At 41.4% G+C, this 19,291-nt stretch overlaps 1 protein-coding gene across 1 annotated transcript in view; it reads left to right on the top strand.

Annotated features, from left to right (window-relative positions):
* The window catches only part of C9H4orf17 (chromosome 9 C4orf17 homolog), a 31,265-nt gene extending 12,669 nt beyond the window's left edge, over positions 1-18,596 (top strand). Inside the window, exons 3-10 of the mRNA XM_061582946.1 lie at positions 1,006-1,222; positions 3,694-3,876; positions 5,374-5,441; positions 10,424-10,576; positions 13,119-13,200; positions 17,357-17,528; positions 18,090-18,151; positions 18,370-18,596. Coding sequence (XP_061438930.1) covers positions 1,075-1,222; positions 3,694-3,876; positions 5,374-5,441; positions 10,424-10,576; positions 13,119-13,200; positions 17,357-17,528; positions 18,090-18,151; positions 18,370-18,596 — 1,095 coding nt within the window. The 5' untranslated portion in view covers positions 1,006-1,074. The remainder of the gene's footprint in view (positions 1-1,005; positions 1,223-3,693; positions 3,877-5,373; positions 5,442-10,423; positions 10,577-13,118; positions 13,201-17,356; positions 17,529-18,089; positions 18,152-18,369) is intronic.
* The last annotated feature ends 695 nt before the right edge of the window (positions 18,597-19,291 follow it).

The raw sequence follows: 19,291 nt of genomic DNA, 5'->3' as shown, positions 1-19,291 counted from the left end.
GCCCCTCCCTCTTTTTCTGCTGCTGGGTTGAGAATTAGATTTATGTTAATGCCTTCTCCCACAACAAGAGACGTTCCTAGGACATAATAAGCACGAAAGAGGAGAGCTACTGAAAGGATTCTTTTCAGTGGCTGACTCACCTCCTTTCACTCTGATTTGCTCCAATCAGCAGGAAATGACAAGGAAGCATGTTAGAAGACTCTTCTCAGTGGCTAACACACTCCCCTTTCATGCTGATTTCATGCTCATAGGATGCTGGACCCATGGGTACCCTGCTCCCAAAAAAGTAAAGGGTCTGAGACCCCCTGAGACCCTGGCCGATTACATCCTTGTTTGAGAGGAATAATAAAACATACCTTCTTTTCTCAACAATGAACATCATCATCCTAAATGTGCCTGCTATACATGAATACTTGACAAGGAAAATAAAGCATTTTCAACTAAATGTGCAGTCTAACCAATGATGGCTTCATAACTGTGTTACAAAACAATTTCAATGTCAATGTGTACTGCCCTCAAGTCGATTCCGACTTATGGTGACTCTATGAATTTGGTTTTCATGAGGCTGAGAGGCAGTGACTGGCCCAGTGAGCTTCATGGCTATGTGGGGATTCAAACCCTAGTCTCCCAGGTCGTAGTCCAACACCTTAACCACTATGCCTCACTGACTCTCCAAAACAATTTAGGTTCTGCTTAAAGGCCACAAGAGAGGGGCCAAAGCAGAGACATTAAAGACTTCACACAAAAAATCCTGCCATGCTTTTTATTGATTTAATTACTGTCCCATAAATGTATCTGATGCTGTTTTTTAAAAAACAATATGTTATTTATGCAATTGTTGTGTTGCTTTTTAACATTTTTATTTACAATCCACCTAACCAAAAAAGACGGGGGAAAAACAAGGAATAAAGAAAATAAAATAAGAAAGAAAATGTGAAAACACCCTTAAAATATATGTTAGTTTTATGTGTAGGAACATTATCTTCTCTGTGCTTCCCTAATTAGAGCTCCCCTGATGAGACGCTGCTACAGCTGCACCAAGAATAACTGCAAATAAAATAGAAGTGTTTTAAGATGAATATCAATTTCAGAGCACAACCTGATCCACAGCTGATCCACATGGGAACCACAAGGCAAGAGCCAAATGAGGGCTCTTATGGGAAAACAAGTTACTTTGTTTGCAGACACTCCCCACATCCCAAGACAGTATGCCACATTAAAGGTAAAGCCCCCTTGAAAGGCTAATATGGCTGAGTCAATCTCTGCATTCATTCTTGTGTTTCCTGAATAGAAACTAGGGCTGCATAAACACCATACTTGTAAAGCACATGACTTCCCTCAAACAATCCTGGGAACTGTAGCTTGTTAAGGGTGCTAGGAATGGTGACTCTGTGAGGGATATACTACAGTTCCCATGATTCTTTGTGGGAAGTAATGGAACGTGCTTTAAATCCATGGTGTGTATAGCCTAGATACAAGTTGCATGCAATTTTTGTTTTGAATGCATGTAGCATTGCAGGAGATAAAAGTATGACTGCTCCAAGTTTTACAAATGATATTACTTCTCCCATAGTTGGACTGAGGAAAGGGGGAGAAATTTGGTTCAGTTCAAATTTTAATGAAAACATACTGAACTTGCATTTTCTGAAACAATATTCAAACACAAGTATCCTTCCAAATTTGCACTTATCTGAATCTTGTGATGCAGGTCTCCAGCCAAGTAATGTGAACAAAATGTGTGCATTAGGGGGGAAATGTGCGTAAAGATGCATATATTAGTGAAAATAAGATATAAAATGCCTTATATTACAGAAAATTGCTTATAAAAATGTGTGTATCAGGCAAAGTAGTATACAAAATGTGTATATTAGGAGAAATTTGCACTAAAATGTTGATAAATTTACATTTTTTAAAAAATCACATACTGATGCAAAAAGTGGAGAACTGAAATGAGTTCATGGGACAGAGAGAAATTAAATAGGCAGATGTGTCCATCTGTTGTTGGGCCATAGCTTCCTCTTCTCCCAAGGCAGTGTAGGCAGGGCTTGGGAGGGGGTGTTGCCCTGGGGTAACCCCTTACCCTAGGCCACAAATCATGTCCCGCAAACCGACGCTGGTGCAGACCACGGAGCAGGAGCTCCATCCTCCCAGCCCCAGGTTATACGATTAGGAGGGGTCCTTCTGAGATGCAGGTGCCCTTGGGCCCATGCCTGACCTGACTGCCACTGGCACCAGGCCTGAATGTAGGGCCTCCCTAGGAATGGGTGAAGGAAGGACAACAGTTAAGTTAAACTGAGGAAAGGCCACTACACAAAAATAGGACCCAAGTCCTTATCTAATGGATGTGTAGCTTTTTACTTTAAGTAGCCAGCTGATGAGTTACTATAGCTTTGTTTTGAGAGGTAAACATGTATAGGACTGGGTTGTTAGATAGATCAGCTTAGAAATACCTGATGTATTGTTTAAGAGTCAGGACAACCGACTCTTAAGAGTCAGCACCTTCTTTATCCATCTTTAGGCACCAGGCAAAGACTTTCCTTTTACTCAGGCCTTTGCCTTTTGATGTGGGCTGTTTTAGTTATTTATTTTTATATGGGTGTTAAGTTTTTATATTGTATGTTTTTAAATCTATTTTGTATTGTATGTTATTAAATTTGTTGTAAGTCGTCTAGGTTGAGGTGACTAATAAATGAAACTAATTAATCTCTACTGGAAGATCTAACAGTTTAATAGGCCATAGCAAGCCACCAGCAGCCCACTGGTTAGTAACTGGACAATGGATTCATAAATGAGTAACTTGGTAAGCCAGACTTTCAGAACTCCTCAGGCTGCAGCTTTCTGGTTTTTTTCCAGGTTTTTCCAGTTAACCAGCTTTTCTGGTTAGGCTACTAAATTTGTGTCTGGTTCACACAGGCATACTGGATGCTGCAACATCAAACAATTGCTTGCATGTAGAAAGGATCCATTTCTGACCACCCTTAGAGCTTTCATATTGCCCATTTCCTACTCAAAATAACTTTCAACAGAGTCAGTTCACAAATACCCTCAGGGCCTCGTAGGCCGAGAGAGGCAATTCCCTCAGGCGGCGGATGCTGGGGGTAGCAGCAGTAGCTCTTTGGCTGTTCTTCCTAAGCCTGTCAGTTCCTCTTTCATGAATGGCAGAGCTGTATCTGCCACATAGACTTGTTCGGACCTCCCGAAAACAGCCTGCTTCCTCAGGTATGGTGGACAATATATCCTGTTGCTGGTGCTGAAGTAACATTCATTGCCAGTTCAGCCAGCTTCTGAATATGGAATGGAGAAGGTGGCACCATCTTGTCCTTCACCTCAGGCAGCAAAGCATCTTAGGTCAGCTCTGGATACACTTCTGAGTCATTGTGTTAGTTCAGAGTTCAGACATAAATCTGCATTGATTGATGACTCCCAAGCCTTGTGTGTGAACTGGCTCCCTGGAACAGAGTGGATGAAATAATAGTGTTCTCTGGGATGAATAATCTGCAACAGCTCATTCACACATGCAGTGAACATTTAAGTGTGAGTCATCTCCAAGTGTTGTATAATATGTACATACATATGTGACCCAGACCTAGGAAACGAAGATATTCTAGTTCAGAACTCATATTTGCATTGTATGCTTGTACAAAAATCAATTGCACAACTAGAAAGATATTAAAGGTATCCTTTCTTGCACAGGATTAAATGATGCACCTATCTGTGTTGTGAGAGACAGCGGATACAGTGAAGGACGCTTTATCATCCCGGCCCCAGAACAGAGTCATCCTCTCAGACATACTGAAACCACTATTGATACTTCTTTTCCCAGCAATGTTCTGCCAGGCCTGGTAGCTCAAACTCCACCCAGACCAAACATTGCACGTAAGTACCCATGGTGACTAACATAGAAAAATGTGATTCTTCTACTTCAAAATTACAGTTTGAATTTTCCTATGAGACATCCACCAGCGGCAATCAACTTCATTTATTGCTTCATCAGATTTCTCAGATTCCTAAACTCTGTTTTAAAATTCTCATCTCCCCATGCAAGTTTGCTGATGACACCAAATTATTCCAGTTGGTAAAAATAAGAAGGGATTGTGAAGAGCTCCAAAAAGATATCTCCAAACTGGGTAAATGGGCAATAGAATGGCAAATGTGGATCAGTGAAATTCTGCAAAGGTTAAGCCATTCAATAAACGTTTAGAGTTCTTTGAGAGATTCAATAAGTGTGTGGAAGGAGTGATTTGGTAGATAATACATAGTTGGACCTTCAGGATCATTGATAACATCCCTCATCAAGGTCTCCTGAGTAGTCATAGGATAAGAGGATGGGTTTTTCTCCCTCTCTCTTAATACTATAACCCAAGATCATCCAATGACACTAAATGTTAGGAGATTCAGGATAGACAAAGGAAGCACTTCTTCACACAGTGCATTGTAGGATTGGCTTCTACAAGACGTGGTGATCACCAACTTAGATGGTTTTAAAATGAGATTAGACAAATTCAGGGAGGATAAGAATGTATCTGGCTAGTAGTCATTGTGGCTATATGCTACCTCCAGGATCAGAGGCATAATCTCTCTAAATACCAATTGATGGGGAACAACTACAGGAGAATACAGTTATCCTCATGTGCTGCTTGTGGGCTTTCCCAGGTTGGTCACTGTGGGAAATAGGATAATGGTCTGGATAGGACTTTGATCTGATCCAGCAGGGCTCTTCTTGTGTCTGCAGCAGGGCTCAGCAGCAACAAGTCCAAGGGCCAAATCCAGTCCATAACAGAGGGCAAGCCCACACCATACATTTAAAGTACACCCAACACACATTCAAAGTGCATGACTTCCCCCAAAGAATAATGGGAATGGTAGTTTGTTAAGGGTGCTGGGAATTTGTAGATCTGGGAGCGGAAAACCACAGTTCCCACAATCCTTTCAGGGGAAGTCATGTGCTTTAAATGTGTGTTGGATGTGCTTTAAATGTATGGTGTGAATCATCCAGAGTCTCTGCTGGTCTTGTGTTCATAACTGGGGAGTTAAGAGAGGTGGGTGGAGAGAGTGTGACAAAATGCTTGCTTGGCAGTCCACTTTAAGGATTGACGAGTAACCCATTGCTCTTCACTACTTCCTCCTCCAAGTAGATTCTCCACTAAAAGCAGCTGCTGATCTGAAGGTACAGGTCTTCTTTGCAACCCCCCCCTTCTACTTCAGTGTACATAAACACCACCGCAATATCCTGCATCTGAGTTGAAGGCATTCTCTGCCCTTTCTCCCTCCTATTCTACACTGAATTACTGCATTTTGCAAGAGGTCTCACCAGGGCTTAATTTTCTTTGATCTTAATATGAACTCATTAAAAACCCATTGATTATATTTTAGAACTTATGAGAGAAGAACTTGCAGAGCTGAAAAAAAGAGCAGAAAACTCTCCACTTTTAAAGAGAAAGGTAATGAGAGACCCCTCTGCTGGCATTTAAAATTGAAACAAGATTTCTTGGACAATCTGCACTTTTGCAAATTCCCCCATTCATTTCAAGGGATTACACCAGGGTTGGGGAATTTGTAGCCCTCCAGACATTGCTGGACTACAACTCCCATCATCCCTGACAATTGGCCATGCTGACTGAGGCTGATGGGGGTTGGAGTCCAACAATATCTAGACTCTAGATCAGCCTTTCCCAACCGGTGCGCCTCCAGACGTTGTTGGACCACAACTCCCATCAGCCTCAGCCATTGGCAATGCTGGCTGAGGCTGATGGGAGTTGTGGTCCAACAACATCTGGAGGCACACTGGTTGGGAAAGGCTGATCTAGATTCTAGAGGGTGTCAGATACTACACCTTCTGTTTTAATTTGGAACAGACAATTTTATTTATTTATTTATTTATTATTTGATTTATATCCTGCTGTTCCTCCCAGCAGGAGCCCAGGGTGGCAAACAAAAGCACTAAAACACTTTAAAACATCATAAAAACATACTTTAAAATGCATTAAAACAAAACACCTTTAAAAAATTTTTTTTTAAGCTTTCAACATCTTAAAAAAAGGTTAAGAACATGTTGTTTTTAAAAAAGATTTAAAAACATTGAAAAGCAGTTTCAACACAGACACAGACTGGGATAAGGTCTCAACTTAAAAGCCTTGTTGAAAGAGGAAGGTCTTCAATAGGCGCCAAAAAGATAACAGAGATGGCGCCTGCCTAATATTTAAGGGAAGGGAATTCCACAAGTTAGGTGCTGCCACACTAAAGGTCTGTTCCTATGTCGTGTGGAATGGACCTCCTAAAAAGATGGTATCTGCAGGAGGCCTCACCTGCAGAGTGCAGTGATCGAGTGGGTATATAAGGGATAAGACGGTGTTTCAGGTATCTCGGTCCCAAGCTGTATAGGGCTTTGTACACCAAGACTAGAACCTTGAACTTGGCCCAGTAGCAAATGGGCAGCCAGTGCAATTCTTTCAGCAGCGGAGTGACATGTTGGCGATACCCTGGCCCAGTGAGCAGTCTCGCTGCTGCATTTTGCACCAGCTGCAGCTTCCAGACCAACCTCAAGGGCAGCCCCACATAGAGCGCATTGCAGTAATCAAGCCTAGAGTGCGTGTCCCAGTGCGTGGACAACAGTGGTCAGGCTATTCCGGTTCATAAATGGCAGCAACTGTCTTACCAGCCGAAGCTGGTAAAAGGCACTCCTAGCCACTGAGGTCACCTGGGCCTCTAGTGACAAAGATGGATCCAGAAGCACCCCCAGACTATGGACCTGCTCTTTCAAAGGGAGTACAACCTCATCCAAAGCAGGCAACTGACCAATTATCCAAACTCGGGAACCACCAACCCACAGTGCCTCCATCTTCCTAGGATTCAGACTCAGTTTATTGGCCCTCATCCAGCCCACTACCGAGTCCAGGCAGCGGTCCAGGGCTTGCACGGCCTCTCCCGATTCAGATGTTACAAAGAAATAGAGCTGAGTATCATCAGTGTACTGCTGACACCTCGCCCCAAATCTCCTGATGATCCCTCCCAAGGGCTTCATATAGATGTTAAACAGCATGGGGGACAAGATGGTACCCTGCGGCACCCCACAGCACAACTGCCAGGGGGCCAAAAGACAATCACCCAATGCTATTATCTGAAAATGACCTTGGAGATAGGATTGGAATCACTGCAAAACAGTGCCTCCAATATCCATCTCACCAAGTCGACCCAGAAGGATGCCATGGTCAATGGTATCAAAAGCTGCTGAGAGATCAGGTAAGAGTAACAGGGTTGCACTCCCCCTGTCCTTCTCCCAATAAAGGTCATCCATCAGGGCAGGCCCACCCTTAGCATGTGCGGGGTCCGGGACAAAAGCATAGTTGCCCCCCCTACATTCTTTCTCTCTCTATATATATATATTTAGAGAGAGATATATATTTTATTTACGAATATATGTAATTATAATATTTACATATGAGGCTAACAACCTATTAAATACAAATATGATTACCTTCACTTCAGGGAATAGGCCTCTAGTCAACCTGTTCCATACATATCCATTTCTTCACTGGTCTCTCGACATCTGTCTTCCCTTTGTTGATATCTGCTAGATATGGCAGTCTATTTCTAGGCATATTTTCCCATCTTTATCTTCCTAACTAAACAATTGAAAACACTTTGGCAGAACCATTGTTTTAAATATCGAGGGTGACAGAATTTAATCATTTCTGTAAATGTCTGGGTCTGGCTGCTTTGTTGATGGGCAATTACTTTCGGATTAAAATTAAAATAATACAAATATAAGAAACAATATATTTATTCTCAAAGATTTATTTTCCTTGCTTTCACTTTTGCAAAATCACTAATCAACTTGTCAAAATCTAGATTTTCACAGCTGATGAGCAGCGGCAGCACAGGGAAGCCACTGACTCAGTCACACAGCCGAAGAGCAGGCAGGGGATTCAAACCTCCAGCCTAAAATTAGCTGGCTAAGCGCCACACACCCGCTTCACAGCTGATGAGTGGCGGCAGCACAGGGAAGCCACTGACTCAGGCATGCAGCTGAAGAGCAGGCAGGGGATTCAAACCTCGCGCCTAAAATCAGCTTGGGAAGCGGCTGGCGAGATGGCTGCTGCATGGCTGAAGAGAGAGGAAAAACCCTGCCACAGCCCAGCTTCTCAGATTGCCAAGTGCGGGGGCCACCCAAAGCCCGGGGCCCGGGGCAACTGCCCCACTTCCCAGTGCCTAGGCGTGGCTCTGCATCAGGGCGACCAAGGCCAATTCAGTCCCATAACCAGGCCTGAACCCAGACTGAAATGGGTCAAGATATTCGATGTAAGATAACGATGTAAGGCCTGTGGACTGTTATCAACACTCCCAACATCCTAAAAGAGTGCAGAGGTGAGATGAAAAAAGGGACAGGGCTCCTATGCCTTTGATAATTGACAAGCTACACTTGCTGAAATGCTCTCTTCTACACCACTATTCAAGGTAGCCCTCTTTTTCATCTGGCCACCCTACTGAAGAGGGCAATACTCCACAGGGCAAAATTTTGTTGCAGGGTCCCACATATATCTATGGTCCTGTTCTCACCTTTCCTTCCCCGTGTGACTGAACAGATAAAGAAGGGGTAGGACAGTACCCCTTGACCTCTCCATGTGTACTAATCCAGCTCTCGGCAGAAGGTGACCCCCCCACCCCATTCAGGCATTCACTTTCTCCATGGATACTGAACATTTGTAGAACAGTTACTCAAGCTCCACTCCCAATCTACATTCCGTGAACCGTAAGTCTGTAGAGAGCCCCTATGTGTACAGTTTCGTGGCCAGAGGTCTTAATCCATGTAATCATGTAAAGCCCGCTGCTCCTACCGCTGTGCATGTGAAGGATTTTATAGACGTTCAAATGAATGCATGTAGATTGAGGGCAGAGCTGGCCGTATCTGATCTACATGGATTCAGTAACTGTGGATACTGAACACCTCAATAGGGGTTTAGAATAGGGGTTTATGCATAGGCTTTTCCAGGTGACCAGGAAACCTGTGCAATCAGGATGCCTGGTTATACATGTAGCTGTACATGTGTACAGAATCTATTGTACCTTCCACTGAATGTTTGGGGGGAAACCCATCCATTGGCATCTTGGGTGATTACCCCCTGAAGAAAATACTAGATTCAGAAGAGGAATTTTCCTCAGGACTCCAGCAGCAGATAAAAGGGTTAAATCCCTCCTCCACACCTACTCTGATCCCTTCAATTATCACCCCCCTCAACTTCTGCAATTTGCTTTTTAAAAAACAAACAAAACAGACAACTATGCTCATTAGATGCAGACATATTTTAAACTCATGGCGGCATTTTGCCCTAACTGGTCCTTGGGTGAAAGACATTTAAAGGGAGCCAGGTGCACAACCTGCTCAGTTTTCTAGAGGATGCTGATAATTTCAGCATCACAAGAGCCCCAATGTGGCTAGAGCCTTATGCTCAAGTAGAGATGGAGAAAGTGTCATAGCGCAGAAGTAGAGTGTCTACCTTACATCCAGAAGATCCCAGGTTCAACCCCTGCTAGCTCTGGGCGAGGCTGAAAAAAAAATCCTATTTATTTATTTATTTAGAGAGCCAGTGTGGTGTAGTGGTTAAGGTGTTGGACTATGACCTGGGAGACCAGGGTTCGAATCCCCACATAACCATGAAGCTCACTGGGTGATCTTGGGCCAGTCACTGCCTCTCAGCCTCATGAAAACCCTATTCATAGGGTTACCGTAAGTCGGAATTGACTTGAAGGCAGTACATTTACATTTTATTTATTTATTTAAAATATTTCTATCCCGCCCTTCTACCCTGTAACAGGGCACTCAGGGCGGCTTACAAAAATAAAATCAAACATGTACATAATAAAATTGTAAACAATAGCATCACAAAACATTAAAATAAATTAAAATACACAAAATACTACACACACACACACACATAGGGAGTGGTACTAAAGGGGACTACAAGGGTAAAATTTAATGTAGAAGGCATAAAATAATAAAATCAGTGTCAGGCTCTACCTTCAGTCCCTCCCAAAGGCTCTCCGGAACAAGATCGTTTTCAGAAGTCTCTGCAAAACCATAAGGGAGGGAGCAGAGCGGACTTCTTGGGGTAGAGCTCCTGCCAGTCAGCACAGACAATACTGAGCTAAATGGCCCAATGGTCTGATGCAGTATCGGGCAGCTTTCTGTGTTTTTCTAAACCACTGATATCCAGATATTGTTGGAGTCTTATTCTCATCATTGCTGATCAACATGAGTACAACATCTGCGGGGCCACAGATTTCCCCATGCCTGCACTGTCAACATAATAATTAGGCCAGCACTACTGGAGGCAACCAGAAGTAGTACCGAAAGTTGGGCGGGTGGTTTTTTTCTTTTTTGAGGTGGATGTTGTCTTTGTCACTTTACATGCTGCTTTATCATCAGGATGATCCTTTGAGGAAATATCATGGAGGCCGTGAACAAAATCGGATTCCTCAGGAGCTGCACCCTCTTTCACCAGCCCAGGCCATGCGCTACAGACCAGACACCGTAGACAACATTAATTATACCCCCAGCTACCTGGACCAGGAAATAAAAGTAAGAAATGATCAGTAAGTGGTTCTCTTATATATAATATGCTTCCACTTTGTATGATAAAAAGAGGAGAATGATATATGGTACCTTTAGGCTGCAATTCTATAGACTTTTCCTAGAGACTAAGGCTGAATACACACTTACTCCCAGGTCCCCTTGAACTCAATGGAGCTTACTTCTGAGTAGACATGTATTGAACTGCACTGTCATTTTGAAAACCACCAATTTGTTGAAAAGGTGGCTTCTAAAAGTTTAGTGGCTCATAAAAAGGGGGGGAGAGAATTTTTGAGATTTTGATTTGCAAGCTTTTGAGTTTCATAGAACTCTTCATGAAGCCAAATAAGTATATGGAGCACACAAATAAATACTTACACACCCTTTTCAAGTTTCAGGTTGCGCTGTCTCTGCAGACAAAAAAAGCAAGGCCTGGATGTTAATTTAGGTTTCCTGTTTGCCAAAGTTGGTTTTTTAATTACAGAGTGGAAGAATGATGAAATAAAACAATGGAATATGCATGGATTCTCTAGTAAAGCTTTCAGAGAATGGACTGGAATGGTCTTTTTGGTGCCTCAATTGGTTTGTATTGTTATCAGGCCAGAATTATAAATTAAAGCTGCAGGCATAATTGAAATGAATGATACAGAATATGAGCTTGGAAATATCATCAGCTCCATCTTCAATAAATAGTTTGAAAGAATTCAGCTTTCCTCATTTCAGAATAATAACACATCTAGTTCTCATGGCTGTAAGTCTATGTTTGGATACCGAAGCAAAAGTCTCAAGAAAAATCCAGAATGAAGTAAAGGCTGCTGTTTACAGATGCCAAGATGAACCCTGGTTAATCACAGTGGATAAATCACAGTAATGCATTTGCTTCCTGTTTAAATTTATCTTGCCTAGAACAAGACAGTCTCCCTAGAGATCAAGACACAGTGTTTATTTTTTCTGTTATTTATATGATAGAAATACTGGTTGACAGCCAGGGTAATTCCTACTCTGCGTATTAGTTTATCTTGCTAGTGTTTCTGGTTTACAAAACAGTTTACAACAGGGGATTAAAACATATCAATACAATAAAAGATCATCAAAACAATATAGAAGGCAGCTGTAAACTGGCACCACCAGTTAGGGAATGCCTGGACAAAAAGGTAAATTTTTAGTAAACAACAGAAACATGCCACTATTGGTGCCACCATATTGTAGAAGGGAATTCATTCCAGAAAACAAGCAGTACCAAGGAGTATGCTCACATTGGTATTACCATAAATTGGAGTTCTGCAGGTCACAACACTGCCAACAGATATGCCAGTCTTTCAGAAGTTCTTTACATGAAATGCAGTCCACACAGGTAGCTTATCACTTAAGCATTTTTCCTTTGCTCAAGAAAAAGATGCTGGTCTTTCCCAAAGTTACTTTCTGTGCTCCAGCATTAAAGAGTGTGCTTAAGGTGCCATGCAAAAAGGTATCCTGTTTTCTGTTCTTCATACATATCTGGCTCTTGCTTCCTTGACTTCTATTAGCTTAGATCAAAATATTCGAAATCCTATGTAATATTGTGACCAGAACATATGCATGGCAGAGCTTGGAAAAGTTACTTTTTTGAACTACAACTCACATCAGCCCCAGCCAGCATGGCCACTGGATTGGGCTGATGGGAGTTGTAGTTCAAAAAAGTAACTTTTCCAAGCTTTGAATTATGTATCCAGATTTTATGCCTAGGATAAGAATGTGTGCTAACTCAAATGTAATTTAGATTTAGTTTTTGGTTTAGCATAAGCCCAATCATCACCTGAGCCAAGAGAATTCTACAAAAATTGGTTTCATTCTGGACATATGCACAGCTATGTAATTTTACTTCCTATGTAACATAAAACATGGGTATACCTTGAACTAAAAGAAATTAATCAAAACCGGTGTGTACATTAAGGCTATTCTATTGACTTTGTTTTTGTAGGGCCGGCCCCACCATTAGGCAGAATGAATGAGGTGACTGCTTCAGACAACAGATATTGGGGGTATAAATATCTCATTCACACACCAGGATTTCCTCCTGAGCCATTCCTATATTCCTATCAACCACAGCAGTGGTTGCTTGTTGTGGGTCTGTGTTGGTGGGCTGTCCCACCTAGACAGCATTGCTGAGAAAGGCCCATGACTCAGCAAGCAAGCAAAACCCAGGCCACACACTGTGTGTGCACATGTTGCCCCTTCTCACACATCACCATTGGTGCTTCTGCTACTGCATTTGTTTGAGTGGGCACCGAACAGACAGGCAGAGTGGTGACACTGCAGCAGTCAGTTGTTGGGAGACAAAGCTGTGGGTGCCATATACTTTGCTTGGTGTCCTCTAAGCTAGCTTCTGTTGACTTCAGGTGGGGAGGAGGACACTAGTGCTGAAGTAAGATTCAAGCATTGGCCCAGCTGGTTTCTGTATGTGGAATTGGGGAGTGATGCCATCTTGTCCTTTGCCTTAGGAAGCAAAATGTCTTGCAGCCGCCCTGACTGCGGTGCCTCGTTTGACCAGTTTGATCTCTCTTTCCTCTAGATCCTGGAAAAGCTTCGTGATATTTTACAGACAGACTCCCTGGCAGAGATCTTAAGCTGGTTATCAAAGGCAACCATAAAAGGTAAGGAAAGAAATGTAACAGTTGCACATAGCTAGAATATCAAATGATTTTTTATTTTATTTATTAAATTTATATCCCACCCTTCCACAGAAGGAGCCCAGGATAGCAGACAACAAATGATAAAACGCTAAAAACATATTTAAAAACAGTTCCAATATAGGCACAGATTGGGATAAAGGTATCTTCTTAAAAGCCTTGTTGGAAGAGAAAGGATTTTTGGCTGAGTAGGGAAAAATTATTTTTGAGATATATATTTTATACTCATTTTGTGCCAGATATATATTTTTATCAGATTATTATTCCCTCCAATAGCAAACTCAGGTGAATGAGTGCCTATCAGTTTGGAAGTGCCACCACAAAACAGGATAGCAGTTTCTGCATATTTGAGAGAATCCTGAATAGGTAACACAGGAATCAGCTACCTGCTTGCTGCTGCTCGTGTGCATATATTTGTGTGTGTGTGTGTGTGTGTGTGTGTGTGTGTGTGTGTGTGTGTGTGTGTGTGTGTGGTATTGGATTGGCTGGAGGTATCCCTTCACCCAGCTTTCCCAACTAAAAGTGCAATCCAATACATGCCTACTCAGAAGTAAGCTCCATTGGATTCAATGGGACTTTCTCCCAGGTAAGTGACCCTCCGTGGCGCAGAGTGGTAAGCAGCGGTAACACAGCCGAAGCTCTGCTCATGGCCGGAGTTCAATTCAACACAATCAAAGGTTTTGCTGTAATCTATAAAGCACAGGGTGATTTTCTTCTGAAATTCCTTGGTCCGTTCCATTATCCAACGTATGTTTGCGATATGATCCCTGGTGCCTCTACCCTTTCTAAATCCAGCTTGGACGTCTGGCATTTCTCACTCCATATATGGTAAGAGACTTTGTTGTAGAATCTTGAGCATTACTTCACTTGCATGGGATATTAAGGCAATAGTTCGATAATTACTGCATTTCCTGGGATCCCCTTTCTTTGGAATTGGGATGTATATTGAGCACGTTCAGTCTGTCAGCCATTGTTTAGTTTTCCATATTTGTTGACAAATTTTTGTCAAAATTTGGACAGATTCAGTCTCAATAGCTTGTAGCAACTCTATTGGTGTGCCATCTGTTCCTGGTGATTTGTTTCTTCCATGTATTTTAAGAGCAGCTTTCACCTCACATTCTAAAATTTCTGATTCTTATTCATACGGTTCATCTGTGAATGAATCTGTCATTGTTGCACCTCTTTTATATCTTCGTCAGTCAGTATGTTCCCCTGTTGATTATTCAACATCCTTACTCTTGGTTTGAATTTCCCTTTGATTTCTCTCATCTTTTGAAATAGGGGTCTCGTTCCACTTTTATTGTCTTCTTCTATTTCTGTACAATAATTATTCTAATAGTTCTCTTTGTCCCTACGTACTAGTCACTGTATTATTACATTTAGGGTTTTAACTGTGTTTCTATCTCCTTTTGCGTTTGCTTTCCTTCTCTCTTTAACCATTTTAAGAGTTTCTTCAGTCATCCGTTGAGGTTTTTCTCTCTTTTTAACTAGAGGTATTGTCTTTTTGCATTCTTCCCTGATAATGTCCCTGACTTCAGTCCATAGTTCTTCTGGTTCTCTGTCACAAAAGTTTAAAGCCTCAAACCTGTTCCTTATTTGATCTTTATATTCTTCTGGGATGTTATTTAGATTGTATTTTGGCATAATGATAGCTTTGTTCTTCTTCTTTAGCTTTACTCTGATTTTTGATATTACCAGTTAATGATCTGTACCGTAGTCTGCTCCTGGTCTTGTTTTCACAGAAAGTATGGAACTTCTCCACCTTCTGCTACAAATTATATAATCAATTTGATTCCTATATTGGCCATTTGGTGATGTCCATGTGTACAGTCTTCTTTTATGTTGCCCCAAAAATGTGTTTGCAAGAAAGAAATTATTGGCTTCACAGAATTCAGTAAGTCTCTCTCCTGCTTCATTTCTATCTCCTAAGCCTCATTTCCCCACAATTTCTAATTCTTCTCTGTTCCCTACTTTTGCATTCCAGTCCCCCATGATTATCAGAGCATCCTGTTTTGGTGTGTGATCAATTTCTTCCTGTACTACTACCTACTACTACTACTTCTGCTGCTGCTGCTCCTCCTCCTCCATTGGAGCATAGACTTGTATGATGGTTATGTTGATAGGTTTCCCATTAATTCTCATTGATATCATTTGCTCAGACCTTGCATTATAGCTTCTAACTGCTTTTGCTACATCACCTCACTATTAGAGCAACTCTGTTTCTTCTTAATTTATCATTTCCTGCATAAAATATTTTGTATTTCCATTTCTGGCTTGACAATTTCTAACTTTCCCCGATTCATGCTTCTGACATTATACAACTCTGGACTCTCCTTTCACATCTGTGCCCATCAGCTTCCAGGCTTTCTTTTGGCTTTGACCCAGTTTCATCATTAGTCACAGTGCTACTCGTAGTTGTCCATTGTTCTTCCCCAGTAGCTCGCTGAGTGCCATCTGACCTGGGGGTCTCATCTTCCAGCACTATCTTGTGTTGCATTTTGAATAGTCTTTTCATAGGGTTTTTCTGGTATTCAGAGATGGTTTACCATTGCCTTCCTTTGAGGTCTGGATGCATCCTAGTCTGGTGTCTCAGCTTTGACCATTCCACCTAGGGTGACCCTGCTAGGCGTCTAGCCTCTTGGTCTAGACTCCTGAACGGCATTGCTTTTAGCTTCTTTGACACTCTCAAACCCCCTCACCACATTAAGGTGTGCTGCAGCAAAGGTTAATTTCTCACTCCATACCTGCTCTGGTGTCATTTGACACAAACTTCTTTGAGTTTCTCTCTCTCCCACTCTCTCTCCCACACACCCCTCCACTGATGTAAATGCGTGTGCATGCACACACACACACCCCTCCACTGATGTAATTTGCATTTTTTAAAACCTGCCTTTTTTATATATTTAAATTTGGCCCTTAGATGCATTTGTACCATACATAGTAGCTGATCAGGAAAATGCCATTATATATAGAGTGTGTTAACGTTTTATTTAGATTTATGAATTTAGTAACAATATTGGCATTTTCAGAAAGCTCTTTGCGCTGATTCCAATCCCTCCCCTCAGATGAGAGTAGATATTTTAAAAGATGGACATAAGCAATAAAATGATTTCCCCCCATGCCCCTGCTTTATTCATTTAAAGCATTTTTATTCTGCTGTTAGCCAAAAAAGGCTCCTACAGCAGCTTAGATAGCATTGTGAACAGGACAGTCTCTGCCATTTGGCTTACAAACAAAAATGACATGACTCGAAAGGAAAATGGATCCGGACGAAGGAGAAAATAAGCCAACTAGTTAAAAAGTTATTTGAGTGACCCACTGGGGTGGAAAAGTTTATGGAGGAGCCAAAAGTTACTGGTCTCTCAGCTGCACTGAAGAAATGGCCTTGCATTCCTTACTTTCCCTCCTCTGTTGCAGCCTGATGTAATGGCTGCTGCCAGGTGACAACTGATGGGATGATGACCCTGGATTATATTAGATTTCATTTTTCCACATCTAGTCCAACATCCTGTTCTCACAGTGGCCAACCAGATGCCTGTGGAACACCTGCAAGCAAGATGTGACCACAAGAGCACTCTCCCCTCCTGTGGTTTCCCGCAACTGGTATTAAGAAGCATACTGCCTCTGACTATGCAGACAAAGCATAGCCATCAGGGCTAGTAGCCACTGATAGCCTTATCCTCCATGTATTTGTCTAATCCTCTTTTAAAGCCATCCAAGTTAGTGGCCATCACTGCCTCCTGTGGGAGCAAATTCTATGGTTAACTATATGCTGCATGAAGAAGTACTTTCTTTTGTCTTGTCCTGAATTTTCCAACATTCCGTTTTATTGGGTGTTCACGAGTTCTATGTTATATGAGAGGGAGAAAAAATTATCTATCCACATTCTTCAGGCCATGCATAATTTTATACACTTCTGTCATGATACTTCTTACTCACCTTTTCTCTAAACTTAAAAAGCCTGACTGCTGCAACCTTTCCTCATAGGGGAGATGCTCTGTTCCCTTGAACATTTTGGTTGCCCTTTTCTGACATAGCTATTTTCTAATTTTATGTAATATTGAGTTGCAAAGCCTCTCTTTGAAAAACACAAACTACATCCATATTCCTGACATTTCAGAGAAGGAGTTTGTGTCAAGTTTCATACGCTCCGATATGAGCGGCCGAGATCTGCTGAATTATCACCAAAAGACAGAGAAAGAAGATGAAGCAGAGAATCTGAATTTACAGGCCATGCTGAAGTCTCAAAAAGCAATTCAGAAAGGATCACCAATTGAAGACTACCAGTTCAGGTAAAATCAATAGATTTGTACTAGGAATGGAGCTAAATGAAAAACCACCAAGTTAGTTCTTTGCATAAGTTACTGAGTGAAACATAAATTCTAGTAAAACCAGCCTATTTCACAAAGTTTTGGTTCTAACAGGAAATAATTTTAAACATTCAAATCATGTTTGAAAAGTTAGTTAAGGAAATACTCTAGAGATGATAAATGTTGGTGGAAACCATGCATAATTGTGGATTAATCCCGGAAATTTGCTTTCTGTTGAACTCCAGTGCAATGCTAAACTAGAGATATGAAGGCCTGGAGAAAAACATTTTTTCCTCTATTTTATGTAGAATGCATAATTTTGTCGCTCTTTTGTAGAACTCCCTTCCAGCTGAGATCAGACAGACCCTGCCTGTTGGATTCCTGGTGCCTATTCAAGATTTAATTATATTAGGCATTTACAATCATTTCTGATTTTATAGTTTTTAACTGATTTTTACTTTTATTGTATTGTTGCTTAAAGACTATTGTAGTTAAGTGGTATATAAATTGTCTAAATAAATCAGTCAGTCTTCTATTTTTTAGGGCTTCAAGCAAAGGAACAGTATCCAGCAAAGGAACAGTATCCAGCAAAGGACAGAGGCTAGGTATGTGTTGTATGTTTTAATTCTCAGAAAAATAAATCCATGCTTTCAAGAGATTGATCTCTTGTGAGGGGAAACTCCATCAGCCTGCCACTTGACACTCCACAAAATGGCTTTCATAGTGGCATAAATGAGGGCAGCTGTCATCAGATGCAGAGACAAAAAACTGCTGTTAAGTCTCAATGCATTAATATAGCTTTAATTTTCAAAATCTCTTTCAGAAAGGGAGAGAGGTAGTTTACTCACAAGAAGAGAGAAAATCCGAATCCCAACTTCTGAGAATCTACCATTAGATCATTCCCCCAGCAAACACACAGTTCATCAAAGTAACCCCAACACTCCTGCATTATCACAAAACAGCACCCAGCTGCTGTACAACAAGGCTCGCTCTAAGCGGCCTCTCCCTCATTCTAGTTCAAAAAGAGAGGGCCATTTTCAGAACATCTGAAAGTCAGCATGATTTTTTTCTTCGAAGATAACATGTACAGTAAATCTAACAATATATCCCACACTCTACCCCCTCTTATTATTGTTAGAAACAGATTATAACCACACCATTTAGGCCTTGAGTTTTACCTGCTAAACAGTTATATGTAAACACACATACTCACAAATCTCACCTCAAATCTTCAATGTCAGAAGACAAATGGTAAACAAAATGCTAAATAAACATATTTTGTTTCTCTTTTTAAGCGTGTATGCAATGTGTGCTGATAACTGATATAAAAAGGTATCACACTTTTTTCTTTCAGAATAAAAATGAGAGAAGCGATGTATTTCTCCATAACCTTCAGAATTTTGAATATATCTTAAAATTAATAAAATACAGGTCAACTTTGGGAAATATAAGTCAACAGTTTATAACTTAGCACACCTGGGCTTTTTTCAGGTCAGTTATGCTTAAAGTAGCTATAGTACAATCCTTTAGTAGCATTCCAATCTGTTGGATTTTAGTGGAGTTCACATCCACGTAGTTTCTTGGGATTGGGGCAAAAACCATTAAGCAGTGGTGGCTGGTGCCCATTGGGACTGGTAGGGTGGAAGGCAGGGAGAACAACAGAAGTTGAAGCCAGAGCCAATGACAGGCAGAGCCTTCCCGGTTGATTGTAAGTAAGAAAGCAAGGCAGGTGGCAACTGGCTGAG

Source organism: Rhineura floridana, chromosome 9, assembly GCF_030035675.1.
Source record: "Rhineura floridana isolate rRhiFlo1 chromosome 9, rRhiFlo1.hap2, whole genome shotgun sequence".
In the NCBI taxonomy this organism is placed as follows: Eukaryota; Metazoa; Chordata; class Lepidosauria; order Squamata; family Rhineuridae; genus Rhineura; species Rhineura floridana.
This window is presented reverse-complemented; position numbering and strand designations above follow the sequence as displayed.